At 35.8% G+C, this 14,003-nt stretch overlaps 1 protein-coding gene across 1 annotated transcript in view; it reads left to right on the top strand.

Annotated features, from left to right (window-relative positions):
• Positions 1–543: 543 nt before the first annotated feature.
• The window catches only part of LOC119775267, a gene marked incomplete at its 5' end in the record, with an annotated part of 35,906 nt that continues 22,446 nt past the window's right edge, over positions 544–14,003 (top strand). The window contains 6 exons of the mRNA XM_038273183.1: positions 544–765; positions 2,852–3,062; positions 7,884–8,043; positions 10,348–10,445; positions 13,619–13,740; positions 13,845–13,900. Of these exons, the coding sequence (XP_038129111.1) occupies positions 544–765; positions 2,852–3,062; positions 7,884–8,043; positions 10,348–10,445; positions 13,619–13,740; positions 13,845–13,900 (869 nt within the window). The remainder of the gene's footprint in view (positions 766–2,851; positions 3,063–7,883; positions 8,044–10,347; positions 10,446–13,618; positions 13,741–13,844; positions 13,901–14,003) is intronic.

The following is a 14,003-nucleotide window of genomic DNA, read 5'->3' as shown; positions in this document are numbered from 1 at the left end:
AATAAAATATCAAAGCCAAAAAACAAACAAAGCTAAAGTTAATTTCAATTTAGGAAAGAGCTGTTATCTCACTACCACTATCATTATGCATCTTTCCTCTAATTTTACCGCTTATAAAGAACAACATTTCAGTTAGATTCCTTGTTAATTTCACAAGAGAATGGCATCAGTATGGATAAACTTTAAATAACCAAATTTTGGCTTTAACTGAAATGATCTTATCCCCCCATGTTGAAAATGTTTCATTAGTTTGCTGTAATGTGTTAGTTTCAAATACATTTTTCTTTTGTTTTGTTTTAACTGTGCAGTTTTGCAGGAGTGCAGTACTCTCTTATGTATTCTTCTCTTCTGTAGTAGTTTTCTCTCTCATTCATCACTGCTTGATGGCCACAATTGGGCTTCATTTTGGTAATATAAACTCTCAATAGGTACCTGAGCTTTTCCTGATGATCTTTCAATATAGATTACATATAGGTTGTGATTTCAGCCTCTTAAACTAAGCAGTACTGATCTGGTGTCATTTACTGTGGTCTTCTGTTGCAGACAGACGCAAAGGCTCATGTGATCAGCCAAGACATCAGCTGCTTCCAGAGACAGATTAACCCTGGCGCTTTTCCCGGTACCTCTAATCCTGATTCCAGTACAAGCCTTGATTCCAATCACAGCATCGCATCCTCTACAATAAGCAGACAAGAAGATGAGATTCCAGAGAAAGGAAATAAAATGAAGGAAAAACAGATGAAAAACTCTCATGAATACAGCCAGGTATGTCCGTCCTGTTGTGGCGATCAGGGGCTGAGATCAAAACTTTAAGAAGTTACAATAACTTTAAGGCATAGAGAAAACAAACACATTCAACAAAATAATACTCTGATATTTGTCTTTTGTAGCATAAACACATAGAAAATGCACATAATTTCTCAATATTCTCTTTAGAACCATTTTAAATGGAAAGACTAACCTAAATGCTTGCAGATCTCTTTTCCTACAGCACAAATTCTGAATATGTTCACATGCCAAATATCATTTGTGACATAAAAACCTGAGTAATCATATGTAAAATGCCTTCATTTCAAGTTGTGCTATTCAAAAATACCTACCATTGCAGCATTCCACGTTTCACTTATTAGTTTATAGTTGGGGTTTTGAATAAATGAAGCTTCCATTCATGAATAGATACAGCATTAAAAAAAATAAAAGGAGTTGGCTGTGGGTAAAATTAAATTCCATTTGCAGTTCGCATGATGTGACGATGGACTATAAAGATATCAAACAAGCCTCTACATAGTGTGAGATCTACTCTCTGCACTCCACGAGTCAATTGAAAGAACTTCAAATACCCCCTAATTGACGCTATATCCACAGGCTGTTTCTATAGGCAAACTTGTGAACTGCATGTACCTCTGGACTGAAAGGGGTCCTCAGCAGTGCAGGTCTGTTAGGAACAGTTAGATTGACATTATTATACTCTTTGCACCACATAGCAAATTTGACCTCATTCTGACAGTAGTCTTTTCAAACAACTGAGGTCACAAGTTTCAGAGATATGCTGCTTCATCTCCATCTTGTGTACATCTAACAAACAAAACCGAATCATTATGCTTGTTTAATACAGAATTAAATATGATTCAATCAAGATACTAAGCTTGTGGGTAAAATATAGTACATCATTCTATAGTTCTTTACAGAGTATTTATATCTAATAATCGTGGCCCCATTTAGTCACATTACAAACACTAATCTTAATGACTAAATCATTTCTATTAGATCAGTATAAACTTGATTTTATAATTTTATTTATAAGTTGCTGAAAGAAACATTTTTTTTCTGCTTTACAATCCAGTTCCATTCTCAATATATTTGCCTGGATTACTAGATTTGGTCTGCACTCTCTCCCTTGAATATAGGATTAAATGCAGGTGTACTTTTCACCAATAAGCTGACTTTAGATGTTAATTGATTGCAGTTGATTTATTTAAGAATATCATAAATAAAAAAAAATGATTAGATAATAAGGTACTTTTTTAGATTTTCTTTTTTCCATCTGAGTTAAAGCAATAATACAAAAATGATGTTTCTTTCCCATTTAGCTACATTGTGCTACTTTATATTACTCTATCACATGAAGTCTGACTAAAATACGTGAAAATAACATTGCAAAATGGAAAAAGCTCAAAGGGTATGAATACTTTGGCAATGTACTGCATTTTTAATATATTCTTTTTCATCTTATATGGTCTCCATCAACTGAGGGGGTTGTTTACATTTTAATACAGTGCAGGTCAAATGATATAACAGGAAGTGTTCTAAATTAGTTTTTAAAAATTGTTTGACAATTTTCTTTTTATATACCTGTGGCCTAGGCAGCGAAACCACTGACCGATCCATCACTGTAGAACTTGGGTCTATGAGTTATGTAAAATTAAGAGTTTTAAACCAAACTGAGTTCCTTTTTTTATGGTGATTTCCAGAAGCAGGAAATTGCTGCCACTTTTTCATTTTCATTCCTCTAATTCTGTATGAACAGCATGCGGTGCTGTAAATTAATCATTGGTTCTACTTTTATTAACTTGATTCTGATAAAAGCCTTTTTTAACAAGTATTTATGGCTCCAAAATGAAAGATCCTCATCCCTTTAACATTATGAATGAACAGCAGCATAACAAATGTAGACAATTTAAACTGTAAAAGCTATGTTGTTTGTCCTTGTGTTTGGAATATGGTGGGTAGCTTTGTGCTTTTAGTGTTTGATCAGGAGGAATGTTCACTTTTAGTAATGAGAATATGTAGGGAGCTTGCATCACATTTTGGCCATCACATAAAAGCTCATGAAATATTCTTTTTGTTGTAGGTCCTGGTTGTGACACATGGAAAGGAAAAAGCAGCGGGGTTAATTAAAGATGATAACAGTGAACTGGCCAATTCCAGTTTTACAGGACAGTATAATGAGGAGGAGTCTGCAAGATCTTTTCAGGCGGCTGTCATGCAGTGGAGGAAAGAAAGGAGAGATGGAACAAGAAAGCTTGTTACAACTGATGCCCTGTGGACACCCTTTAAACCAGGTGAGCTATAGAAGTGGTTGTAGGCATAATACAATATATTATATTTTTATTTGATGTAACAACTGCAAACTGAGAAGTTTAGCATCCAGGATTTATTACACTACAGAGCCATGCTGCCCCAAAATAGGAAAAGCCTTATTGGACAAAAGCTTTGGATTTTATAGCATCATAATTTCCATCAAAAAATGTAGATAAAGAGACTTCCATGTTTTTATTAGACCTATAAAAGATGTGAATGTGCTGGTGATTCAAAAAGGCTTATTAAAGACAATTACTATTTTAGTTAAAAAAAAGTGATGTGCCATAAGTAAGTAGAAAGAAAATGACAGTACCAAAACAGAGGAAAATAAAAAAGAAAACATCCAGTTCTGACGAAAGTGATTTTGAAGTCATGAATGAAACAATCAGTGCTAAAAACTGGGTTTACAGAGTGGGGGTGCTTAGACACTAAGTGAGGGCGGCCAGATAGTTTTCACAATCATTGTGATGTGATTCCTGAGATGTATGGAGGGCCAAAATATATTAAAATACATGCATGTCGCATGAAAGGGTTAAAAATACCATTGAAATAAATAGATCAATTCATTATTGAATGACATTTGAAAAAATCCATGTATTTAAAAATTCATAGAATTCCTTCAGTCTATGAGTACAATTGAAAAAGGATATAATTGAATATTAAATTAAGTAATTTTATGTCCATCAGTGGGTTTAAAGATTTCATTATGATACGTTATCGAAGTTAGGGGGCCACTGTTTATCCTGTACACATATGTGTGTCACTCCATGGAACACTAACTCACCACTAAGCCAATCGTGTTGATCATTTTGCAGGTTCTGATTATAGATGCATGTTTAGCTTTTCTTTTTACTGTCTAAACCAGGCTTTTGAGACTGTGCTGAAAGACACTGCAAACTCTGTCTCTGGCACATACTGATTTGTCATCCTGGTGGAGTTGTACTGCCTGTGCAATCTCTGTAGGGTCCAGGTATTGTTTCATGTCACCATTAGTGACACTGACCCTGTTCGACACTGATTAACAACTCCATCTACTTCTTAACTAACAGATCAATCAGTTTGCCTAGACTTAATTGGACCCTCTTTCTTTATGCTCAATTTCGCACTGAAACCTAAATATTAAGGGATGAAGTTGAATGTTATTTAAAGCTGTTTCATCCACCATGATAAAAAAATATCAGTCACATCTGAAGAATAGTAAACAAATAGCATAATAATTACACAACCAAAGTTTATTTTGGAAATAAATTGTTCTGTAATTGGGTTTCTGATTAAAATAGTCTTCAATTTAAACCAACACAAAGTAGCTTTTCAACCTTCAGAAAATATTTTCATAACTTTTGTGATTATTCATCGACTAACAAGTAGCTGAATAACACCTCTGTCGTGACCCGAGGATGTCAGGTGAGAGTAACCCTGCTACACAAAACAACGATGGTGGCGTTGAGGAATATGTTACAAAACCAAAGTTAAATGTCTCTTATTTTATCTTTGTTGTGTTTTTTATTTTGTTTGTTTGAATCTTCAGTAACTTCTATAAGTCAAGTCTTTACAGTGGCTGTAGGACCGCAGTTGTCAGCAAAATCCCATTAAGCAGCTACAATTCATTACAATTGTACTATAAATGTGAAGAATAAATTGAGATCTGTTCAAACACAGTACTCTTGTATTCTTTTGAGAGCCATTGACTTCTGAAAGTGAACACATTGTATAACATTCTCATATCTTTCAAGTTATGAAGACTCAACAAAAGAATCAGTCTTTGCTTTGTTTCATATTTAAACCACAGGGAAATAAGAAATTACTGATTTGTGCCAACTCAAAAAGTTCTTTATTTGCATTTATCTTACTTTGTTTGGACTCTTGTTAATAATGCCACTTGGGATTTTGTTACAAAAGATAAACATAAAAAATAAATAAACCATTTCTAAAAAATTTGACCCCATCACACACAATCTGAATAAATGAGCTTAAATTTTCATTGTTTTTTCCTGAATATATCATTTTGAGATTTTGCTCCTTAATATACACTCACCAGCCACTTTATTAGGTACCCCATGCTAGTAACGGGTTGGACCCCCTTTTGCCTTCAGAACTGCCTCAATTCTTGGTGGCATAGATTCAACAAGGTGCTGGAAGCATTCCTCGGGGAGTTTGGTCCATATTGACATGATGGCATCACACAGTTGCCGCAGATTTATCGGCTGCACATCCATGATGCGAATCTCCCGTTCCACCACATCCCAAAGATGCTCTATTGGATTGAGATCTGGTGACTGTGGAGGCCATTTGAGTACAGTGAACTCATTGTCATGTTCAAGAAACCAGTCTGAGATGATTCCAGCTTTATGACATGGCGCATTATCCTGCTGAAAGTAGCCATCAGAAGTTGGGTACATTGTGGTCATAAAGGGATGGACATGGTCAGCAACAATACTCAGGTAGGCTGTGGCATTGCAACAATGCTTAATTGGTACCAAGGGGCCCAAAGAGTGCCAAGAAAATATTCCCCACACCATGACACCACCACAACCAGCCTGAACCGTTGATACAAGGCAGGATGGATCCATGCTTTCATGTTGTAGACACCAAATTCTAACCCTACCATCCGAATGTCGCAGCAGAAATCGAGACTCATCAGACCAGGCAACGTTTTTCCAATCTTCTATTGTCCAATTTCGATGAGCTTGTGCAAATTGTAGCCTCAGTTTCCTGTTCTTAGCTGAAAGGAGTGGCACCCGGTGTGGTCTTCTGCTGCTGTAGCCCATCTGCCTCAAAGTTCGAAGTACTGTGCGTTCAGAGATGCTCTTCTGCCCACCTTGGTTGTAACGGGTGGTTATTTGAGTCACTGTTGCCCTTCTATCAGCTCGAACCAGTCTGGCCATTCTCCTCTGACCTCTGGCATCAACAAGGCATTTCCGCCCACAGAACTGCCGCTCACTGGATGTTTTTTCTTTTTCGGACCATTCTCTGTAAACCCTAGAGATGGTTGTGCGTGAAAATCCCAGTAGATCAGCAGTTTCTGAAATACTCAGACCAGCCCTTCTGGCACCAACAATCATGCCACGTTCAAAGTCACTCAAATCACCTTTCTTCTCCATACTGATCCTCGGTTTGAACTGCAGGAGATTGTCTTGACCATGTCTACATGCCTAAATGCACTGAGTTGCCGCCATGTGATTGGCTGCTTAGAAATTAAGTGTTAACGAGCAGTTAGACAGGTGTACCTAATAAAGTGGCCGGTGAGTGTATAGTTACATATGTTACATTCTTTAATACAGCTACATTAGTAAATACCATAATTCCAGGAGGGGGCTGCATACAGTATAATAACGTTCTGCAAGTTACTCATTACATGTATATAAAAGTATATCTAAAGTATTTGAACTGTGTCATGTTAACAAGATGAATATTATCTCTCCTCTTAAGCCCCAAGGATGCAACATCCATTATTTAGGGAAAGAAATGCAGTTCATATTTTGATTCAGCTGGCCACAGGGCAGTTTTCCACTTTGCCTCAGTCCATCCTTAATGAGCTCGGTCCCAGAGGCTGTGATGTTTCCTGATATTTCCTGATTAATTATGAATGAGTAGGTATGTTGAGCAGGTACCTTTTATGGGAAAGAATACTTCTTTACTTTATTTGTAGAGTTTGTGAATTAAATTAATTCTCTTTCAGCTGAAGCAGTTATTACCTCCTCGGAAAACTATGTTTTTCAATTGAGGAATATAGGCTGTAGACGGATTCTTGTCATTTGAAGCACAGAAGTGAGAACGGCTGCCTCCTATTTTTATACATTGAATTTAAATTTTTAAAGCTTTGGTCCTCCAGTGATGTGAATTATCTCAAGTAAACACCCAGGTCTATAAGTAAATTGGAATTTAAATGTAGATTAATTGTGCAAATATATGTTTACATGTTGATGTTTTCACAACTGCAATGAAAAAAATATACTCTGTCTATAAAAATATTTTGGTCATCCATCTATCTCTTTCTTTTGCTTACATTTCTACCTAGCTTCTGTTTTTCCTCCCTTTCTACTTAGTATTTCATTCTCTCTTCCTGTTGATTTGATCAGTTATTAAATTAATGAATCCTCATAGAGATCAGACGGTTTAGGGCTGAGCATGGTTGTATAAAAGAGAATGGCTATTGCATTATAATGAAACTAAAATGAAATCATTAAGGACTGCACCTTATAGCAATGATTACCACTACTTAGTGTAAATCTATATTAGTGCATTTTTTTCACTTTTCATCCAGATTTAAGTGCATACTTTTTTATTTTAGATTGTTTTTGGGTGAACATCTGACTGGGTGTTTTTGCTTATCATTAGACCTTCTATTTTCTTCTGCTTTACTGCTTGGACAAATTCAGCTCCTGTCTATTCACTCTGCTCTGCAAATTGCTGCTAGCCCCTCCAGTGCTAATTATTTCTGCAAGGCCAATGGACACAAGGCCCAATTTAAAGCTGCTACCGTGAACATCCAGCATGTCTACAGAACAATCATAAAATGTTCTTCACTTCTTTCCTTTTTTTTATATTGTTTGAAGTCCTGTCTTCTTTTTGTGAGGTTAGCTTTTGTCTTTCATTGTTTTGGCACTTTTGCCATGGTGGTGAGGTGTTTTCTCACTTGTTAAAGAAAGGTGTCTTCAAAAGGCTGTTCATAATGTTTTCCGGCCATATCCTCTGTCTTTGACTCACTGTTATTTTACTTTGGGCTTTTGCTTTCCTACATTTATATCACTTCTTTTTTTTTTTTTTTTTTTTGCAATATCCCTCTCTCCATATTTTCCCAGCATTAGTGTCAGCAACGTCAACCCAGACTGACCTCCCTTCAGACAAAGAAGCTGAAGGACAGAAAAGGGAAGGAGCAGAAGGAAAGCTCATTGTCAAACTGGAGTTTTCAAAAAATAGCCTTACCCACATGGAAAGACTGCTTCTCAAGAAGCACCGCAGGTACAGCTAATAATACATATGCAAAGCACACAAACCATTTAAATAAGACCACCTATTTTTGCCACAAGTAAAATTTTCTTTTTTTCTTTTTTTATTTTACTGTATATGTAGTTATGTATCAGATTTATATATTTAGGATACCTTTCAATAGATCTGCTTATGAGCAACATGTTTATACAGCACAGTTAATTAGCTTTTTGCTGCCCTTTATGCCGGCACCCTACATAAATTTTAGTGTCAAAATGGCTTAATCTAAATTAGGTTGGTTTGACATATCGATGCATAATACGACAAAATGTGATTTCGACAATTTGTCATTTCGGGTAATAACATTTTACACAAGTGCTTCTTTTCCAGCAACACATTCTCTGTCACTTACATTGACCATGAACACGGCAAAACAACTTGTACACATATTTATTTTCCTATCTCAGGCTTTTTAACATGGCACATGCCTCACCTGCATCTTCATAGTGAGCACTTATAAGGCACTAGTGAACAAAGCAATTTCTTTGTACCGATTGTGCAGTTCACTGTCTGCAGGTTGTGCTTCTGCAGGTCCTGTTATTATAACTTTTATTTAAGCAGTTTTTTGGGGCCTTACTAGTCAGCTTGTGAGCAGGTCAGGAGGAAAGAGAGCTGAGTGGAGTTCTGTGCGTTCTCTCTGCTGGAGCAGGAATGCCCTACATCCCAAACTGTAGCAGCCTTTAACTCTGGGATAGACTAGAGAGCCAATCTGGAGTGCAATAACCCTGAAGCAGGGATGGTAGCAGAGCTTAATGGAGAGACAGAGAGTCTTACCGGCTGGAGGGGAGAAAAAAGGAGAGGTTGAATTTTAACAAGCTTTAATAATAATGGGAAAAGGAGGGGGTAGAGAGCAGGAGAGAGCTTTAAAGAATTGGCTAAAAGTGCTCAGCTATATTAGAGTCGTAAAGTCTATCACCTTAGTAGATTTGTGCACGGCCTGCAGGTTATAGAAAGCAGGCTTTTGACTGCGCTGACTGAGCTGTGTTGCTGGGATAAGTGAGTGCATATTCCTCCTCCAAGAGCCAGACTTTTTTGCAGGTTGTGACCAATAAACTCTAGATTGAAAACCCACATAGTGATATTCCTCTGCTTTTTAAAAACAATTTTAGCATACTGTAAGATTTGGTTTAGCTTATTTTAGAAAAGGAAATGTTTTATTCAAGTGCTTTACCCCTGACAGCACAGTACACATGCATGACATTTGCTTAGTTATAAAGTAATATTTTTATCAGCAAAGCTTGAAAACTGCTTAAACATTTATAGCAAAAACATGGAGTTATTCTGCTATTAATACAGACCAATTAGATTTTTTTAAAGAAACTGTTTCTTGCTGAAGTGGCGTTTCTAGCTTTTTTATAGAACTATTGTATAATTTTTTATTATAATTAATTATTTTGTATTATAAAAAAAATATATAAAAAAAAAAAAAAAAAAAAGAACTATTGTATTATTTATATGAGAGGTATCTCTTCCCACACCATCAAAGTTGAGTTTTAGTAAATAAAGAGTAATTAAAACAAAAAAAATCAATTAACAGTGTACTTGTTTGCATCATCTTCTTGAACTTTGTTATTTTCAGAAAAGGTGGCTTATCTGTTCAATAACCTAGCATTAGCAGTAAATATGCAAATTACAAAAATTAGATATAATTATTGTAAAAGGGGTGCGTTTCTTCTTATATAGTTATTATTCTTATTGCTATGATTGCTGGCTTCATTTTGTTACCATAAATACAGCTACCACTTTCTCTTAATTTCCTTTTTGCACTCGGGTCTGTCCTTTCTTTAAACGTTAAAGATTATTTTATTTTTAGATGCTTTGTATAAATTTGTTAGGTCAACTTTTGTTGTTTGTTTTTGTTCATTATTTAATGTCACCAAAGTGGCTTCCAGTGGCTAACTCCTTTCTTCCATCCCTGAGTCCATTTGAACTAAGCTACTGTAGACCAAGACATGTTGTTGGACTTGGGCTGTAAATCTGTGATATTCATGACAGCTAATAAAACACCTGGAATCATAAGTTAATTTAGTTTTTTGTAGCTGGTAGGTTGCATCATGGTTTGACATAAATGGTGCTGTGAGGTTTTTCAGGTGAGAAGCTGAGTGCTGCTTGCATTACTTTCATCAACAAGACTCGTGTTTATCATAGATCTATTATCTTAGATACTGTCCTGTTCATTTGTCCCTGTAAACAAGGAAAGGGACAGAAAGCTTACATTACATATACAGTAATCTGCCTTTATTTGATGTAATCTTCTGATCAGATTTTTGTTTCCAGGACTCCATTTGAAAGTCCTCGATCACAGGATTTTGGCATGGATTTAAAACCACTACCTTCCATAGACACTGAGGAAGAGATGGCAACACACCTAACTGGTAATACTGAAGCACATGCATACACTAGCATCCATCATTCTCTTTTTCATGGATATTTCTTTTACAATAAGGGAAAAAAACAACAAAAAGATCTTGATGCTTTAGCTGCACATCTAACCTGGTGTTTGAGACAATGAGAGCAAACTAGCAAACCTCTCTTCAACAGAGTAGCTATCTTGCACAATCCCACATCCTCCTCACATATCACATTCAGATATACAAACAACCAATTGGAAAATGTCTTTCTCTCAGCGGGTTAGATGTCCTTGCTCATCCATCCATAGCAATGTGACAGGTAATCACTGGCTGTGATTGCGCAGGTAGAGGGCTGTTAAAGGTGGCTCAAACATTGACAGAGTAACGGATAGGGCATGGAAGGAGAGATGGGGTTCAGTCTGTACTCTGCAGCTCACTGTCTGCCTCTCATCAGTCAGTGGAGTGTTCTGATTTCTAACTACAACTAAGGGGTAAAAGAGATGTAGCCCTGCAATAAATCCACCTTTCAGAAGCTCCAGATCCATTTTCTACTTCATGAAATAAGACAAACTCTTTGGAGTAGTTTTTGAGAACTACTCGTAAGAGCTGCTCCAAAATCCAACTACCTGTGTTTATCAGTCTTTGAATTGTCTGAGATCAAAACTATTTACTAGAAATGCACTCACTCAAGAACAACATCCATTAAACGGATTTGATTCTTAAAGATATCGATAGCTTTTTGTCTTGGCTTTGATCCAGTCTGTGTATTTCAAACATTTGTCTTTTTTTCAACTGTTTTGTTGACTAAATCAGTAGTCCTGTTCACAAACAGTAACATGTATAACGTAGTGGCCTCTTAGGGGTAAATTCCCCAAATGATCCTAGACACACATGTATACACATAGACCTACACACACTCATATCTTTGTGAACTGTTGCCAGAGGTAGGTGGCCACGTTTTTTTTCAAGAATTTACAGCAGTTTCTTTCTTTTTGATATTTCAAACATTAAAAGACAGTTGACCCAGATCTAGCCTCTGTTTTTCTTCATGCGTCACATTGAGTAAACACAACATAAAGTCAAAGGTTGAACCAGTTACATTAGTTGGACATGTCTCCACATGGGTCTGTCAGCAACAGAGCAAGAGTTTCAGAGAACGGGTTTCACCCCACATGTAGAGAGTAAACAGCTTCTATTATTTATTGACACACTCGTTTCTCTCCCTTTCATATTTAAAAATACATGAGGGGGGTGGGGGGAGGGCTATGCAACCTGTTGTAAAGCTCATGAATTAGAATAAAGGTTTGAGGCAGGTGGTAGGAATAGGTTATTAAGCTCTGAACAGCTCTACATTTCCCAAAGACACTTCTGTTTTTGTCTTCTCTGCATACAGTTACAAGAAAGACTCATCAATTATTAAATTCTGAGTGGAGGAATCAAAGTTACGATGGGGGTTGCTTTTTTTGTAAACAAGTTGTTAAAAAAAGTTAGAGCATAATAAAGACTTGAATGTGGATGGTTCACTTGAAAAAAGGTTTAGGATACCATCGTAAAAGGTTAAAAGACGACCCCCCCTGTTGTGTTTTTATTGTTACCTTTTCCTCTGCCATGTAACAGTGGTAACCTGCTTTGGAGCATTTTAGGTATACACATTAGAGATGAAGAATATGAAACTAATTTATTTGTGACTGTTTATGACTGTCCAGAGAAAAAAACTGAGAAAAAAACCCTGTTTTTCTACCTAAAAGCAGTCAGGTTAACAGTGTTGCATACACTTTGGAAATATATATGCCAAAAAATTAAAAATGAATTTATGTATTTGTCCATTTCCACTGGAAATTGATAATTCTTATAATTATAAAGATAATTCTTGTCCTAGTGAGAAAACCTGCCTTGTCATGTATCAGGATGTAAAAGCACAGAGCCCTGTGCCAATATCTAAGCATTAGAGTCTAAAACAGAGCACAGACATTAAAACAGCAATTTTCTTAGATCTTAAACAGTGGATATCTGGAGTGTTGAGGGAATAATATTTCCAGTAACAAAATCTTAGAAACAGCTACGTTTCAATAATTTGGCAGTGTTGTATATAAGCAGAGTCCTTCCCACTTGCCCTTTTTATTGTTTTTGGTTGCAAAATATACAAACTAATATATAATATAATATACAAATATACTAATATACAAACTCTTACCATTTTACATTAACATATTGAGTAAGGAACCATGCATTTATCTACTCAGAACAGAGAAGAGTAGCTTTGTAGTATAACTTTAAAGTGATCCTCAAAATTAATATCAGCTAAGATGAAAGTATGATTTTTTTTATATTTGTATCAAATTGCATATAATTTTTTTGTTATATTTCACAATTTGGAGCCCGGCTCCTCTCTCTGCTGTATTGTAGGTTCTTGATCAGTGGAGCCATCTTCCAATTACAATCAAATAATAGGTTCCATTAGAGAAAACAGGTTGATGAGGAAGCAATTTTGTTACTTACCCATTTCAAAGTTGAAATAGCTAAAAAGTCATTCTAGCGAGAAAAAAAAGGAAAAAGTGAAAAACATTCTATGAAGACTAACCGAGTAAAAATGTTGAGAGTAAACCTGCCATGTTGAGGTTAATGAATAGCCATTAAATCAAAGCATGCTGATTAAAGCATTTCCCATTAAACATTTTCTTCACCGCTTCATTCTTGACATTTTAACTGTAGTCACAAAACTGTATTTAGGTACTGTCAATATTTCTGTTAACATTTAAACTTTATACTTAAAAATCTCATTTCCAAATGACTCCTTAAGATAACATTCGTTAATGAAAAATGAAAAATACAGCAGTGAAAAAGCAAAAGTAAAAACACAACCCAAAGCATCCTCCACTCATCCTCCTCTTCTTCCTATATTAACAGAAAGAACAAACCAATACACCCAAAGTCACTCTACTTAGTTTTGTCTTAATAGTTAATTTTTTTATTATTCATATAGTTAAACTTTTTTTTAAGTGAGACAAATTTGCTGCAAATCAGTGTGATATATACAGAGTGAATTGAATTAAACCATGAAAAACTGGTCTTGTGCTTAACCCATTTTTAATTTCACAGCAATGTGCATTTGTTCAACTCGAATGTAAAAAATGCCCCATATCTCAATTTTCAAGCCTCGTTAATTATATTTTTATTTTTTATTTTTATATTTACAGCTGAAGAGGAGGATTTTCGTCAGTATTGCTCATCATTGTTCAGTGTCCCAGTCAGCAAGGAAATGGCTGGACCACAGGTCTCCACATCTGGGTTGTCTCTTGTCATAGAAGACTTGGATGATGTAACAGTTACTTGACATGATAACTTAAGAAGGATATTCACAAATTTACCCAGAGGGTCACAATATGACATTATCTTCTTTATTGTGTCTCTTTTTCTGCACAGATATGCAGAGATATGATGGTCTCTTTTGCTGAACAGAAGTTGGATAACAACAGAATGTATGTCTTTGTTTAAAAAAATAAACTCTTAACTGTGAGATAATAGCCAGAGATAGAAGCTCCCTAATTAAATAGAGAACACATGTTTTTAGCAGCACATAGA

Source organism: Cyprinodon tularosa, unplaced genomic scaffold, assembly GCF_016077235.1.
Source record: "Cyprinodon tularosa strain WSP-4 unplaced genomic scaffold, ASM1607723v1 ctg86, whole genome shotgun sequence".
In the NCBI taxonomy this organism is placed as follows: Eukaryota; Metazoa; Chordata; class Actinopteri; order Cyprinodontiformes; family Cyprinodontidae; genus Cyprinodon; species Cyprinodon tularosa.
Note: the sequence above shows the minus strand (reverse complement) of the source record. Positions and strands in the feature narration are given on the sequence as shown.